Raw genomic sequence first — 15,685 nt, 5'->3', positions numbered from 1 at the left:
GCTAATCTGCAAAAGGAAAAGGGTGGCGGTGACCGAGCCCCCAGCAATTGAGAGCGCCGCCCCAAACTTCATCGAGAACCCCCCAGCGCCTCCACACCATTCGAGTCCGCTGGGGACGTTCTCGTTTCAAACGCCTCAGTTGCTGAAGGCGCTCCTAAGCAACTTGCTGATACGCAAGCCTCCAATCCAGCCGCCGAAGAACTCCCTACCTCACCACCACGCCTCGAAGCTCCCCCCGCAATTCAACCTTCTGAGGGTTGTGGTGAGCACCAACCTCCGCCTCCTCCAACAACCTCAGGCCTCCCAGCCGCTCTTCAAGAAGCATTGAAGTCCTTCACCGTGCGCCTAAGTGCCATGGTTGACGATTGTCTTCCCCAAATCGTCAGCGAAGGGCTCAAGGACTCTTTGGAGAAGTTTGAGCTCGATAACCGGATCAACCAAGAGGTGGTAAGCACCGCGAAAGCTGCAGCCGAGAAGACCAAATGCGACATGCTGATGCAAGGCCTCGAGTTTTCGCGGGTCGAAAATGCCCTCAAGGACGAGCTCCAGAGCGTGCGCAAAGACAGCAAAGAACTGCGCAAGAAACTTCATGATAAACTCCAGGACGCCGTCGAGCTGGAGAGCAGGATCGTCCCTCTGAGGGAGAAAATTGCCACGCTGGAGGAGGCAAAGAAAACTGACGCCGAAAAGATGGCCAACTTAGAGAAGAGATCCATCGAGAGGGAGACTCTTCTGGGAAAGGTTGAGCAAGATCGGGATAAGGCTTCCCAAGAACTTAGCGAAACTGCTACTGAGCTTGCCCGAGTTCGCGAGGAGAACAGCGGGCTCAAGAAGAAGGCCGACGAGCTCGAGCTTGAAGTCACCCAGGTTCGTGAAGAGAACAGTGGGTTCAAGACGAAGATCGATGAGCTTCAGCTTGAGGCTGCCCAAGTTCTCACTTCCGGCTTTGGCACTGCTTTGGAGCAGTTTGCTTGCAAATATCCCGACCTTGATCTCTCCTAGTTCTCAGTATACAACGAGGTGGTGGACGGCAAGATCGTACCCCCAATTGATTTATCGCCTTGAAAACTCTTATGTTTTACCTTGGTCTGTAATAATTTTCATTCTGTTTGAACTGTTTGGTACTCATGTGCACATATATATATATATATATATATATATATATATAATCTTCTGACTTATCTGTCGTGCAATCAACTGGTTTAGCTGTATGGTTTTTTCTCAACTCAACGTGCCTTGTACCAACCGGTACTTAACTTTCTGCAACACACCTTAACTTAAACAAACGGTTAATTTGAACAATAACGTTTAACACGAAATCACTTACTCGGCAAAAAGGGCTTAGGTCGATCTTAGCATCTGAAACCTCTCTTGCCCGATTTACTAAGGGCCAAAGGCATTTCTACGTCGTCGCCCAGAACTTTGCTGACGCGGCCCTTGCCATGCGATTCTCTTTCTGTTTCAATCTCACACAATGGGCTTCTGGCGACATCACCTTCTTCTTAACTGGGAACGTCCCCTGCGGGACCGCCCTCTGATTCCATCTTTGCATAGCTGGGAGGAGAGTCGTCTCTTGGATCGCTCTCTACCTTCTCCGAGCCTTTATCCTGAGATAACTTACATCATTGTTCCCTCACCTGGGGGTAGAGTCGCCTTTCAGATCCTTCTCTACCTCCCTGAGTTTTAGAACAATGATTTGGGTGGTGGGGTGCCCTCTGCGAACCTCCCCAGCCGCCCTTAAACTTCTAATTTAACTGGTCTTACTAGGTCAATATTGGTGTCTCACTTAAGGGGGAAAAAGTTCTTCTCCAACCCTCCTTTCCCATACTTAAGATTGTTGACACCCCTGACTTTTCAGTTTCATCTTGCCTGAACTCACTTGAGGGTGAGAAGGACCTTTCCTGATGCCTCAACTTGCCCAGGGCCTACATCTCCTCCTCCCCCGGATGCATTGAGGGCTTTCAACTTGCCTCAATTTGCTCACGCAAAGAGGTCTTGTGATCTGTTCTTGCCTGTGCTCGCTCATGGCGAGGAGGACTTCAATCTTTTCTCGCCTACGCTCGCTCGAGGCGAGGAGGTCTTTCAAATCTCTTTCTCGCCTACACTCGCCCAAGGCGAGGAGGTCTTTTGCATCTCTTTCTCGCCTGCACTCGCTCGAGGCGAGGAGGTCTTTTAAATCTCTTTCTCGCCTGCACTCGCTCGAGGCGAGGAGGTCTTTTAAATCTCTTTCTCGCCTGGTGGCGGTCAGAAAAACTTCAATACTTGTGCCTCCGATCGCCGAGTGGCGGTGAGGACTTAAAAACTTTGTTTTTGTGCCTCCGATCACCATATGGCGATGAGGACTTAAAACTTAAACTTGCACCTCCGGTCGCCGAGTGGCGATGAGGGTTTAAAATTTCATGTTTCGAAGGTTTTGTACTGGATGCATGCGATTTGGATTTACCATTTTTAATCTTACCCCACAAACTTGAAAAACAAACAGCATGCAAACTTAATAACTGAGAAACTTTGATAAACTTTGAAACCTTCTTTATTGGGTGGCCTCATTAAAAACCCTTCTCAGGGAAAAAAGAGTGCCCCCTTGAAAAATTGTTTAAACTGATACATCTTAAACTGTTGGAGTTTATTGCTACTTACAATGCCTTAACTGTAGCAAAACTTGAGGTGGGTGGCGTTCCAAGTGCGAGGAATCGCCCCTCCCTCCAGCGTCTCCAAGCGGTAGGCGCCGTTCCTGAGTGCTTCGGTTATTCTGAATGGACCTGTCCACTTGGGTGACAATTTGTTTTTCATCTCGTACTGGTGGGCCTTCCTCATCACCAGGTCGCCATCTCTGAACTGCCTCGGCTTTACCTTGGAGTTGTATTTACGCTCGACCCTTCTCTTTACTGCTTCGGCCTTCACCCGCGCTTCCTCCCTGACCTCGTCCAGCAAATCCAAGTTCATCCTCCTTTCTTCGTTCGAATCTTCCGACACGAAGTTCAGGAATCTCGGCGAGCTTTCCTGGATTTCAATTGGAATCATCGCATCGCATCCATACACTAAGCTAAACGGGGTTTCGTGGGTTCCCGATTGCTCAGTAGTATGATATGCCCACACTATGCGGGGAACCTCCTCAACCCAAGACCCCTTGGCCTTTTCCAACCTCCTCTTCAATCCTCTCAGCAGAACCCGATTAGCGGATTCAACTTACCCATTCGTTTGCGGGTGTTCCACGGAAGCAAACACCTGTTGTGTCCCGATGTCCTCGCACAGCTTCTTCAACAGGCGGCTTGCGAATTGGGTCCCATTGTCTGATACTAGACGCTTGGGCACGCCAAAACGACACACAATATTCTTCCATACGAAACTTTGGATTTTGTGCACGGTGATTTGGGCTACTGGTTCTACTTCAATCCATTTCGTGAAGTATTCGATCGCCACAACCAAATACTTCATTTGTCTGATTGCCAACGGGAAGGGTCCCAGGATGTCGATTCCCCACGTGTGAAACGGCCAAGGGCTGTAGATTGACTTTAACTCTTCTGGGGGCGCCTTGTGCCAGTCGGCGTGCTGCTGGCATTGCTTGCAACACTGGGCATATCTCTTGCAATCTTCCCTCATTGTGGGCCAGTAGTAGCCTGCACGGATAGCCCTTGTTGCCAGAGATCGACCTCCAATGTGGCTCCCGCAAATCCCCTCATGGAGCTCAGCCATAATCCTCGTGCACTTCTCTCCATGTACGCATACAAGAAGAGGGTGTGTAAATCCGAACCTGTACAGCTCGCCGTCAATAAGGGTAAACTTGCTGGAGCTCTTCTTTATCTTTTTGGCCTCTGTTGAGTCCACTGGGAGCACGCCATCCGCTAAATAGCGTTGGTATGGCGTTATCCACGTGTCTGGTTCGTGGATAGCGCAAACTTGCATCGTTCTCACCTCTTCCGCTGGGCGCGCTCTGACCCTCGGCGTCCTCAAAGTTTCATGCGTTAGGGATCTATGGCTTCTCGTCGTTCTTTCCGTCGATCTGCAAACATGAAGAACCTGGTGGTCTGCCACGAATGCTCGAGGCGCTTTCAAGGTTTCTTGAATGACAGTCCTCTGTCTGCCCCCCTTGCCCGAACTGGCGAGCTTGGCTAGCAAGTCAGCTCGGGCATTCTGCTCTCCTGGCACGTGCACCACTTCAAATAAAGCGAAAGATCTCCTTAGCTCTTGCACGTACTCCAGGTAGGCTCCCATCTGCGGGTCCTTGGCTTGGAACTCGCCAGTTACCTGTCCAATGACCAGCAGTGAGTCGCTTTTGGCCATTAGCACCTTCGCTCCCATCTCCTTTGCCAACAGGATACCGGCGATCAAGGCCTCATATTCTGCTTGATTGTTGCTTGCTTTGAAAGCAAACCTCAGTGATTGCTCTATCAACACACCGTTGGGTCCCTCCAAAATGACCCCAGCCCCGCTGCCCAGCTGGTTGGACGACCCATCCACCAAGAGTACCCAACGAAAGTCATCCTTAGCGTTTTGCGCCGTTTCAGAAGACATCTCGACCACGAAATCAGTGAAAATTTGCCCCTTGATCGATCCCCGGGGCTCATATTTGATGTCGAATTCCGACAGCTCAACCGCCCACTTCACCATCCTTCCAGCTACATCTGGTTTCTTCAAAACCTTCTGGATTGGCAAGTCAGTCATTACCAACACCGTAAAGCTCTGGAAGTAATGGCGCAGCCTTCTCGCCGAAAATACAACCGCTAACGCTGCCTTTTCTAAGGCCTGGTACCTCACTTCTGGGCCTTGCAACACCTTGTTAACAAAATATATGGGTTTTTGGACCTGATCTTGATCCTGGACGAGCACTGCGCTTATTGCCCTCTCAGTTATGGCGAAATACAGCCTGAGTGGCATTGTGGCTTGGGGTTTGCATAGAACTGGTGGGCTTGCCAAATATTCTTTGAGCTTTATGAAGGCCTTCTCACACTCCTTCGTCCAGACAAACCTGTTGTTCCTCTTCAAACACTGGAAGTATGGGTGGCTCTTCTCTCCACTTGCCGATACGAATCGGGACAGAGCGGTCATCCGCCCCGTGAGCTGCTGCACCTCCTTCACAGTGGCAGGGCTTCTCATCACCAAAATGGCGGCACACTTCTCGGGGTTAGCCTCGATTCCCCTCTTCGACAGGAGAAATCCCAGAAATTTCCCTGCCTCTACACCAAAAACACACTTCTCAGGATTCAGTTTCACCTTGTACCTGGCTATTGTGATGAACAACTCTTCCAAATCGGCGACGTGCTTGTTTTTCTCCAGGGACGTCACGACCATGTCGTCAACGTATGCCTGCACATTCCTTCTGAGCATAGGTGCGAGCACCTTATCCATCAGCCTTTGGTACGTGGCCCCCACATTCTTCAACCCGAAGGGCATCACCTTGTAGCAGTAGCATGACCTTTCCGTCATGAAGGCAGTTTTCTCTTCGTCCATGGGGTGCATTTTGATTTGGTTGTACCCTGAGAAGGCATCCAGAAAACTGAGCAGCTTGCACCCTGATGCACTGTCTACCAGGACGTCTATGCTCCGCAAAGGATAAGAATCCTTAGGACAGGCCTTGTTCAGGTCTGTGAAGTCGACACACATCCGCCATTTTCCGCTACTCTTCTTGACCAGAACGACATTGGTGAGCCATTCTGGATATTGGATCTCCCTGATGTGGGCTGCTGCAAGGAGTTTTTGTGTTTCGTCTTTGATCGCCTGTCTTTTCTCCTCGTTGAACTTTCTCCTTCTTTGGCGGATGGGCCTGACTTGGGGGTCCATTGCTAAGCGATGGCACAAGAAATCGGGGTCGATCCCCAGCATATCTGAAGCAACCCATGCAAATGCATCCAGGTGTCTACTTATCACCTTGGCGATTTGGTCTTGCGTCTCGCTGTCCAAGGTTCTCCCCAGCTTAAACATTTTGTCGTTGATCTCCTTCTCGAGCCATTCCTCCACTGGCTGAGGCTTCTTTTCATTGGCGATCAGCGCCCTCGCGATACCTGTTTCCCTGGCGGTCTCTGAGCAGTTTCTTTCTCCCTCCAACCGAGCGGCGCTCTCGGTCCTCGCCTCCATATCTTCCATAGGCACATCGCCCTCGGCGGCCACCTCCAACGTCGTATCCGAAACTCGCCGGGTTTCCTGCGCAGATCCCACACCAGGGGGAGGCGTTGTGGTTACGTGGCACACATACCTCTTGTTCTTGAGGTTGTTCTCGTAACACTTCTTCGCCTCCTTTTGGTCAGAGCAAATGGTGAAGATCAAACCTTCCATAGACGGTAGTTTGACCTTCATGTGCCTTGTCGAAGGCACAACTCCCGTTCTGTTGAGCGTTGGCCTTCCCAACAGTATGTTGTATGCCGACGGGGCGTTTACGACAAGATACCTGATCTTCTTTGTTCGTGAGGCCAAACCATTTGTGAAGGTTGTCCTCAACTCGATATACCCCCTTACCTCCACTTGATCGCCGACGAAACCGTACAAGCAGTCCCCATATGGCCTCAGTTGATCGGGGGACAGTTGTAGCTTTTCAAAAGTCGGCCAAAACATTACATCTGCCGAACTTCCCTGGTCGACCAGCACCCGGTGGACGGTCCTTCCCGCCGTGACTAGAGAGATCACAATAGGGTCGTTGTCGTGAGGTACAACGTCCCTAAGGTCCCCTTTGGTGAACATGATGTCCACGTCAGGTGAGTGATCCTCAAAAACTTCCACTGACATCATTGACCTCGCGTACTTCTTGCGTTGCGACGAGCCGGAGAATCCACCAGCTATGGTGTGGATCTCACCGTGAATGGGCACCTCGTGCTGCTGTCCTTCGCTGCTCGCCGGTGTGGACCCTGACGCTTGGCCCGCTTGCTTCTCCAACAAGTAATCTTTCAAAAAACCACATTTGACCAACTCGGCGAGTTGGTGTCTCAAAGCCAAACACGAGTTGATAGAGTGGCCAAAGCTCTTGTGGAACTCGCACCACGCGTTTGGTTTTGGTCCCAAGACCTTTTCCGTCGTCTTCTCAGGCACCTTGAGCCTGGCAGCAATGTTTGGGATGGCAATCAGATCGGCCAACCCCATCACAAACTCGTACCTTAGAGGGCGATTAGCCTCCCTGGGCCGCCCTGGCCCCTTGTTCTTATTCTTCTTAGGGTCATAAGGATGGCGCATCCTTTGGTTCCTCTTCCCCGCTGCCGCCTCCATTACCCTCTGCAGCTGGACCCTTGCTTGGGCGCGCGATTTAGCTGGGGCCACGTTTCCCCTCTTCTCGGAGACTTCGCTCTCGGCGACGATGTGAGCCACAGCACGTCGGCGAATTTCAGCAAACGTGGCGGGGTGACTCCTGATAAGCGACTCACTAAAGGGCCCAGGTAACACACCCTTTTTGAAAGCGTGTACAAACATCTCTTCGTCTTTCCCTGGCAAACGGACTATCTGAGCTCCGAATCTGTTCAGGAAATCCTTCAAGGACTCCCCTTGGTACTGCCTCACGTCAAACAGGTCGTAAGACACCAATGGTGGTGCTTTGTTCACTATATACTGCTCGACAAACATCTTGGAAAACTGTTGAAACGTGGTAATGTGGCCAGTAGGTATACTGACGAACCAATCCAACGCTGTTCCACTAAGGGTGCTCATGAACACTGATGGAGATCAAGCTCAAGTGGACATGGAGGCCAATCAACAAGATCAAGAAGAGGTAGAGGCGCAAATAGAGGACGCCCATGGAGGTCAAAGCCCACCTCAAAGGCTTACAAGAAGCATGTTCAAAGCTTTAGGAGCTAGGGGACAATTATTTTCTCTTTTTGTAATTTCTTTGGTTGAAGGTGCTTAGAGGGAAACATTAGAAACCTCTATTGTTATAGCATCTTTTAGTCTTTAGTTAGGAACTTTAGGAGGGGTGTGTGTTAGTAGATAGGTGTAGAAGTAAATAAGGAGGTGCCAAAGTGAGAGAAGGGATCACACCTTCCTCATGTTTTGTTTAGGCGCCGGTTGTAGCTTCTTTTAGGAGGGAATTTTGAATTCTCTTAGTTTGATTTTTCAGCACCTTAGGCTATAAATATAGGTGCTGCCCTTGTACATTTCAGATTTGAATTTTAATTAGAGAAACTATACTCAAATTTTGAGAGAGCATTGGAGAGCTTTGTGCCTTCTTCTCTAGTCTTATCTTGATGGTTCCATGGTTACCTCAAGTGGCGGCTTGCACACTCATTTAGGAGTCTCCATCCTTCTAGTGGCGTGATCATCCAACCATACATCCATCTTCATGAGCTTTCTCCTCTCCTTCCTTCCTTCTCTTTTGATATTCATGTTTTGAGCTTTTGTTCTTGTTTTGGTTCGGCTATTTCTGTTTCCAGCAGCTGTTCTTCTTCTTTTCCATGTTTTGGTTCGGTGCTTTTATAATTCCAGCACTCCTTTTCAGTTTTCTTGCCTTTTAATTCATTTTAATCGGTTCAATTCTGTTCTTATTCATTTCTATTCGGTGCATTTGCTTTTTCCTCTCTTTTTGTTAGTTCAATTTGACAATATGTGGAACTTCCATATGAGTTTGGATTTGGTGCTAGTTTTGGTGAGTTCTTGACTTAGAACATTGATCCAATTCTAAGAAAAAGTGTCTAACTATTGTCCAACTCAAGTTGATTCCTAAGAATGTCAAGAATCATTCTCTTCTTTGCTATTGGAATCACATCAAACACCTTACAGTAAACCGTGTCAGACCCTCCCGAGAGCATCATCTGAGTATGAAACGCCGTGAGATGGGCCTCAGGGTCCTCCACCCCAGTGAAAGACGCTTTCACCGCCACAGTGTTAGCCGGGACCACCGAGTCCATGATCTCTTGGGAGAATGGCATGGGGAAGCTGTGCGGTGGGGATGGGGGTGCAGATCTGTCCCCGACCGCACGCTCCTGAAGGGCTTTGCGCAGCTCCTCGTTAATCCTGTTGAGCTCTTCATTCCTAGCTTGCGAGGCCACCAATGCCTCGTGCATCCTTTCCTGTTCAGAACGTGACGCGGCCACGTTCTCCTGCAGCGTCCTCATCATGTCCATCACTTGTGTCATGGACACATCATCTTCATCTGTCGACGACGCGACTGAACTAGACTGCGTTGTCCTCATCTTTTCTCAGCAAACTTAGCAACTCAAAGAAACTCCAAACTAGACATTTACAAAATATAATGTATTGGTGTATGAAAACCACTAAAAGTAGTTATGGAAGTTCACCTTATAGTTCTGTAGTAACTATCCATGTTACTCAATGCTCGGCCTTAACTATGAGGTAACTGCCTAGTCAACTAAATAATAGGGTACACGTAAGGAAGAACGTGGCCTAAACGGTTACTACAAAGTAGCCACTTTATTTTGGTCCCTACTTAAGTCCATGAGCCTATAAATACTTCAATTCTCTCACAAAGTAGATCTATCTTATTATTCGTTGACTTATACACAAAATCATACATTCTTACTAACTTGAGTATTAGAGATTCTTCCATAGGTACACCACCACTCATTGGAACAACTAGAAAATTCTTGTCATACTCATATACTATACACCTTGAAATAAGGATAACTCATCATACAAGAACAATTTCCATTTGGGATATGGAGGAATGTGCATGATGCAAAAAGGGTATTCTAGATATGCATGCACTTGGGAGTTCAATATTGATGCAAAGACTATGAAGCTATGTGGAGGCACCGCTTCCACACTTCACATTCAGCTTTTTTTCCAAAATTGAAAATGTTGGTTGCACATGTCCCACGGTGCCAGCCTTTTTGTTTTTAAGTTTTTCAATCTAAATTTAAATATGATTTATTATAATTATATAATATTATGTATTTTTATAATTTAAATATTATATTTTTATTTTATTTTTCAATTGAAAACTTAAAATTATATTTTTATAATTTAAATCTATTTTAAAATAGTAAATTAAAGTTTTATTAAAGATTAATATTTTAAAAAGATAAACTAAACTTTTACTTAAGAAATAATCATAGGAACACCATTTGCTTTGTTTTTTTACGCTTTTAGTTTATTCCAATTGGCCAATTTTGTTGGGCTCTACGTGCCAATTTTGCTGTAAGTTGCAATCTTTCTTTGCCAAATTACCTCATAAATCCAGCAACTTCTTCCTGCATCACATCAATTTAAACTTGCACCCTATTGTTTTTCAAATTTTCTAAAATTACTCTTTTTTTCGAATTTGAAAATCCAAAAATCAAAATCTCACTCTAAAATAAATCAAAAATGTAAAAAATACATTATGAAAAAAAATTAAAATTTAGAAATATGTTCCAAAAATCCAAATAAAAAAGTATTCTAAAAAAGGATTCTGACCACCAAAACTTTGCCCATAAATCCATGTGCAAGCTAGTACTGGTCGGGTCCTATTGTATGCCAACCTTATTTATGTGGGGGCCACTCATTTTTTTTTCATATTGGTTTAATTTTTACACCTCGGATGTGTTCCAAAATTATGGGCCTTTGTTTCTAGCCCCTCTTTTTGTTATTGGTAAGTTCTTTCTACACCCAATCATTTTTAACCTCCACCCAACATAATTTTTTTGTTTCCAAAAATGCCCTTCACAACGGAAATGAAAATCCAAAACTGAAAATAATACATTCTGGAAAAATATATCTAGAATTCAAAATTCAAAATCTCATTCCAGATAAAAAAAATTCATAATACATAAAATTCATTCTGAAAAAGAATATTCGGAATGTATAACCCTATTTATTTAAGGGTATTTTTGTCTTTTAATTTAAAATTGGGTGCAGTGATATGGTGCAGGAAGTAATTGCCTTTGTTATTTTGACCACCAGCTATGCTTGTTTTTTTACAAAAATCTGGGTCTATTCACTTAGTCCAGCAATTTTGCTAGCCACCACTAGTTGTTTATAGTCTCACCCCCCCAGTCTCTTAAAAGATCTGGGTCCATTCGGCTAGCGCTCCTTTTCAAAAGACTGGGCACATTCCACTGGGCTTGCAGCATTGCTATTTGCAGCCCATGTTTCAATATCTGCACCGTGCTTTTCAGAACTGTGCCATTCCACTGGCCCAGAAGCATTTATATTTGCATTCCATGTTTGGCAGTTTCTTCTTGCACCCCCACAATGTTTTGCAAAGATCAAATTGTCCCTATTAATCCTAAAATGCACTTGAACTGTATTTATTTTTTGCATTATGGATTATGGAATCCAGAAAAATTTCGGATTGACACTTCCGATAAAATTTCGAATCCACCAATTCGTAATTCAAAATATTCATTTCACATTCAAAAATCCAACATTCAAAAAACGTATTCCGGATCCACCAATCCATAATAGAAGTATGCATCTGGATTCAGAAATCTGTAATTAAAAAAAAAAAACATTCTGGATCCACGAATCCATAACAGAATTAGACTTCTGGGTTCAGCAATCCGAGAATCAATAATTTATGCAAAAATTGCTTCCGGAATATCCCCTCATCCGGAAAAAAAAATATTCAGTTCTGGATTGATGAATATGTAGCACACTTCCAGATCTCTATTTCCGGTAACCACAGTGTCCTTTTTCAAATAAAAGATTAAGATCAGTTTCTGGATTTAGAAAATTTTGGGGGAACAGGAAGAAAAATGTAGGAGTGCAGGAAGAAGAAGCTTCCATGTTTTTATATTCGTACCACCTTCCCTTAAGATTCGGCTGGCCCAGAAGTTTTGCTATTGCTACTCGTGTTTTTTATATTAGGATGTTTCTTTGCACCCATCAAATAGGTAAAATGACCAAATGCACCATCTAATGCGTCTTTATTCTGGAAAACACACTCCAAAAAAATTATTCCAATAAATATATTATGGAACATATTATATACATTCTGGAAAGTTTATTTCAGAAATTTTGTACCGAAAAACATTTTCCAAAATTTAATGAATTCTGGAAAGTATCTTCTGAAAAAAATCTTCCAAAAAAGTCATTTAAATTTGGGTAAAATACTAAAACTGTTTTTTTAAAAATTGATTTGGTGCAGGAAGAATTTTGACAGGTACAGGAATACCGTTGTGTTTTTAATATCCGCACCACTTTTTTTGAAAAGCTTCCGTTCACTCGGTTGGCTGCCACTATTTTTTATTGATATACCTATAAGGTTTGGTAGATTCTCCTTACACCATATTAGTTTTGATTGACACCCAACATGTTCGTGTGAAATGATCATAAAATCCTCAATAAAGTGAAAATTAGCTTACACTTAAAGTGCACCCAGCAATCAACACAGTGTCGTTCATTTTTTTTTTTTGGACATTCTCTTTCGGAAATCTTACACACATGCAGGCACGTTTAAGCGTCATTTAGGCAACATTTTTGAGCCACTACGGCAACGACAGAGAGCAAAGGCACCAGAGAAGGAGAAGCATCGCAAAACGGTGAGTTTTCACATTCCTTGTGGGTTCTGGATATTTTTGTTCGTAACTGTGTTATGAGTTCCAGATGTGTATATCCGGTTGAGCTCTGGATATTAATATCCGTATGCACCGCGAATGAGCAGATCCAAAAGTATTTTTTGTTAGGTCGGAATTTTGAAATCCAGAATGTGTTTATTAGATGCGTTTTTTTTCTGCCCTCAATGATGTTCCTGCTATCTCTATCCTCAATGAAGTCTCTTTCTAGTATGTTGTTGAAGTGGACATGACATCTTGGTGGTTAAACTATATAGTACTGTATGACTAATAACTGAATCACGTGATTATATTTTCTTTCATAATTAATGCATTTTGAAGTATATAAATGATAATATAAATATTTTAGAATAAAAAGCAAGTGTTCTAGTTTTATGGAAAAGATCGTAATTTTTGTTTCTATCAACTTGTTTCATTAACGTTTTAGTATTTTATTTTGTATTTAGTATATGACTAAGTTGAAAGTAAGTGAAGTTTAATGAAAGGTTGTTTTAGCCAAAAAAAAAAAAAAAAAAAAAACTTTGAACTTGGATTCTTAAATTGTAATAACTTGATTTGGTTTAGAAGAATTTTGGTTTGACACATAGAAGGTTGATTAAGAACATTGGTTTACATTATTTCCTCATGGAATGGTTGTGGAATATTCCAATACATTTCAATTTTTTTTTACAAAATTTAGAAATTTCTTTTACCTTTGTGACTCAGATGTATGCATGCACTTACATCTTTATGACTGAACAAGTGTTTTATTTGGTCTTTAGTTTTGGAGGACCAATTTATTTTTTATTTGATGGTATTTTATGAATAGTAAGATGGTGAGGACTAGAGGAAGAGGATCTTCTAATTCGAACCGTGTGCGACCAACTGCATCTGTGAGAAGAAGGCATGGTGGTCCTAATACTTCAATTCCAAATGAGGACTTTGAAGATTATATTGAACAAGAGGAAGTTGAAATTGATGACGAAGGTTATCCATGAGGGCCAGTGCATAAGTCATTACTGATTAATTATGAAGATCATGTGGCCAGACATTTATGGGATGGTTTGGTAAGTAATGAACATTAATCGAGTGTCTTATAATTGAGTGTCTTATGTATGTATTTATTGATGTTATATGTTGATTATTGTAGGATCGTGGTGAGTTGAAGGTCGTTTCTCATGGGAAAAAAATAAATAAGTTAGGAGCACCTCATGAGCACATAGAGGTTGCAATAGACATGTGTGGCTTAGGTGGTCTGGTTCATGCAAGTTACGAGAGTTTAGACCGAGGATTGCTTTGTGCATTTGTAGAGAGGTGGCATCCAGAGACAAACACATTTCATTTGCCTATTGGGGAGATGACCATCACTCTAGATGATGTGTCAAATTTGTTGTATATGCCCATTGTCGCCCAATTTTACCTGCACCAGGCGTTAGATGCAGATGCAATGAATGATTTGTTGGTAGAATCCCTACGTGTTGACCGTGGAGTTGCATCTGAAGAGACACGACGTTGTCGGGGAGCTCATGTGCGCCTTAATTGGTTGAGAGATGTGTACAAGGACGCATGCTCAAGGAGGTAGTGGATTGTAGCTACTAAAGCTTAATTACTTCACCTTGTTGGTTGCACTAAGTTTGCCGACAAGAGTGCTCGTTAGTGAGTGTGATATATCTTGGATTTTTTGTCGATCTGAAGCTGATTGGGGGATATGCTTGGGCGGCAGCTGCGCTAGCCCACATGTATGAGCAATTAGGAGATTATAGCTACGCAAATATTAGGCAACTAGTTGGTTATGCAACATTATTGCGGGGTTGGATTTATGAGCATTTCCCTTTTATAGGTATTAGACGTGTGCAATCCCAATATTCTGAAGAGGAACCCCGGTGTAGGAAGTATGAACCAGGGAAAGTTACTTCAATTGTTGTTGTACGATTGCAGCTAGATACATTGCCACCAACTTCCATTCATTTTTCCCCATACGACGGGAACAGGGAAGAACGTCCATTTGAGCAAATATCGTTATGTTGAACATAGGCTTTGATGTCTCAAAATCCAAGAAGATTGCTTGAAGACTTTGTTGTTGCTTGTGTGTGTGGGTTTTATGTAGTTTGGGTTTGTAAATCCACTCATAGATTTGATCCAAGGTTGCTTGATTCAAGTTCTTTTGAAACAAGATGTTTTCTAAAGAAAGTGGAAAATCAACCTGTTGAATTCTCGTTTCAACTGATTGTATTACTCTTAGTAATTTTGAAAAGAATTTGAAAAAGCTTGAAATTGGTTGACTTTGTTATCAAGCCAATTCAACCGATTATTTCGTGTTTTCAATCGATTGATTTTTGAAAATTCTTAACATAATTCAGTTGGACTAATTTAATCTATTTTGTTTGTTTTAAAACTGATTTGGCTTTTGCATTAAATGCTTTTAACAACTAATTGGAGTATATATAATTTGTTTTACGCTCCTAGTTGTTATTGATTCATGAGAATACATTCAAATAAACTTTTTCCAAGATTGCTTCAAGCTTTGGATTCTTTCTAAGAGTGGAATAGGATTGCTTTGTACTTCTTCTATTCAATTTGTGCTTGTATCAGATGTTATCATTCAGTTTCTCTCTTGACTATTGTATTTCTATAAGAACTATTGGTGTGCAGATTCAAAGGGTGTTCTAAATTTTGTGGTGTGATTGCCAAAGGTGGTGTGTGTTCTTGAAGGGTTCAAGATCACCACTTTGGTGTTTGTGTTGTAATCAAGGTGTTTTATTACTTAGTGGAATACTCAGAGGTTTTTTGGGGACTGGATGTAGCTCTTGGCTAAGAATGAACTAGTATAAATTTCCTATGTGGATCTTTTTATCCTTTATCTCTTTAAATCTGTTTTAGCTTGAAGTTTATAATTACTGTTATAAACAACTGATTGTTTCGCAAAAACAACCGATTGATTTTTTGTTGTTAAGTGAAAATTATTTTTAAATCAGCTGAACAGATTTCTAATTAATTGATTCTCATTGGCCTACACTATACCTTCAATATTTGCGAAAATCTTTGATAAACAATTCACTTCCCCTCTTGTTTAAGGCCTCCATTTCTAACAATTGGTATTAGAGCTAGGTTCTTGAAAGTCGTTCAAGTTTTTTATCCTAAAATATTTTTTCATTGTTGAAAAACTACCCTTTGGAGATGGTGCATCTATTAACAAACCACCTCTGTTTTGTGGTTTAAATTACCAGTTTTGGAAGGTAAGGATGAAAATCATTGTAGAATCAATTGATAAAGGAATTTGG

General features: G+C 43.0%; 3 protein-coding genes across 3 annotated transcripts; 2 read left to right on the top strand and 1 right to left on the bottom strand.

Moving 5' to 3' along the window:
• The first annotated feature begins 354 nt into the window (after positions 1 to 354).
• Positions 355 to 1,002, top strand: LOC137817474 (tropomyosin-like). The gene has a single exon (XM_068620765.1). It carries the CDS (start codon positions 355 to 357, stop codon positions 1,000 to 1,002), a length of 648 nt encoding a protein of 215 aa, XP_068476866.1.
• A 1,452-nt stretch (positions 1,003 to 2,454) lies between these two features.
• LOC137817473 (uncharacterized) lies at positions 2,455 to 7,626 on the bottom strand. Its single transcript, XM_068620764.1, has 4 exons — positions 6,619 to 7,626; positions 5,527 to 6,522; positions 4,639 to 5,394; positions 2,455 to 2,466 (listed from the first exon to the last, which is right to left on the bottom strand). Exons 1-4 carry the CDS (start codon positions 7,624 to 7,626, stop codon positions 2,455 to 2,457), a joined length of 2,772 nt encoding a protein of 923 aa, XP_068476865.1.
• A 5,611-nt stretch (positions 7,627 to 13,237) lies between these two features.
• Positions 13,238 to 13,986, top strand: LOC137817472 (protein MAIN-LIKE 1-like). Its single transcript, XM_068620763.1, has 3 exons — positions 13,238 to 13,391; positions 13,440 to 13,471; positions 13,555 to 13,986. Exons 1-3 carry the CDS (start codon positions 13,238 to 13,240, stop codon positions 13,984 to 13,986), a joined length of 618 nt encoding a protein of 205 aa, XP_068476864.1.
• The last annotated feature ends 1,699 nt before the right edge of the window (positions 13,987 to 15,685 follow it).

The sequence above is a fragment of the Phaseolus vulgaris genome, unplaced genomic scaffold (assembly GCF_000499845.2).
Source record: "Phaseolus vulgaris cultivar G19833 unplaced genomic scaffold, P. vulgaris v2.0 scaffold_77, whole genome shotgun sequence".
NCBI classification, from domain to species: Eukaryota; Viridiplantae; Streptophyta; class Magnoliopsida; order Fabales; family Fabaceae; genus Phaseolus; species Phaseolus vulgaris.
Note: the sequence above shows the minus strand (reverse complement) of the source record. Positions and strands in the feature narration are given on the sequence as shown.

What these genes read in the sequence shown, in the direction of transcription:
- LOC137817474 (XM_068620765.1), top strand. Translation starts at nt 355, where the DNA reads ATGGTTGACGATTGTCTTCCCCAAATCGTCAGCGAAGGGCTCAAGGAC.
- LOC137817472 (XM_068620763.1), top strand. Translation starts at nt 13,238, where the DNA reads ATGGTGAGGACTAGAGGAAGAGGATCTTCTAATTCGAACCGTGTGCGA. An exon ending in AGTTGAAATTGATGACGAAG is followed by an intron (nt 13,392 to 13,439) that starts GTTATCCATGAG and finishes TTAATTATGAAG; the next exon opens with ATCATGTGGCCAGACATTTA. An exon ending in GACATTTATGGGATGGTTTG is followed by an intron (nt 13,472 to 13,554) that starts GTAAGTAATGAA and finishes TGATTATTGTAG; the next exon opens with GATCGTGGTGAGTTGAAGGT.
- LOC137817473 (XM_068620764.1), bottom strand. Translation starts at nt 7,626, where the DNA reads ATGAGCACCCTTAGTGGAACAGCGTTGGATTGGTTCGTCAGTATACCT. An exon ending in CTCACGACAACGACCCTATT is followed by an intron (nt 6,523 to 6,618) that starts GTGATCTCTCTA and finishes ACTTTTGAAAAG; the next exon opens with CTACAACTGTCCCCCGATCA. An exon ending in TGCGGAGCATAGACGTCCTG is followed by an intron (nt 5,395 to 5,526) that starts GTAGACAGTGCA and finishes TACTGCTACAAG; the next exon opens with GTGATGCCCTTCGGGTTGAA.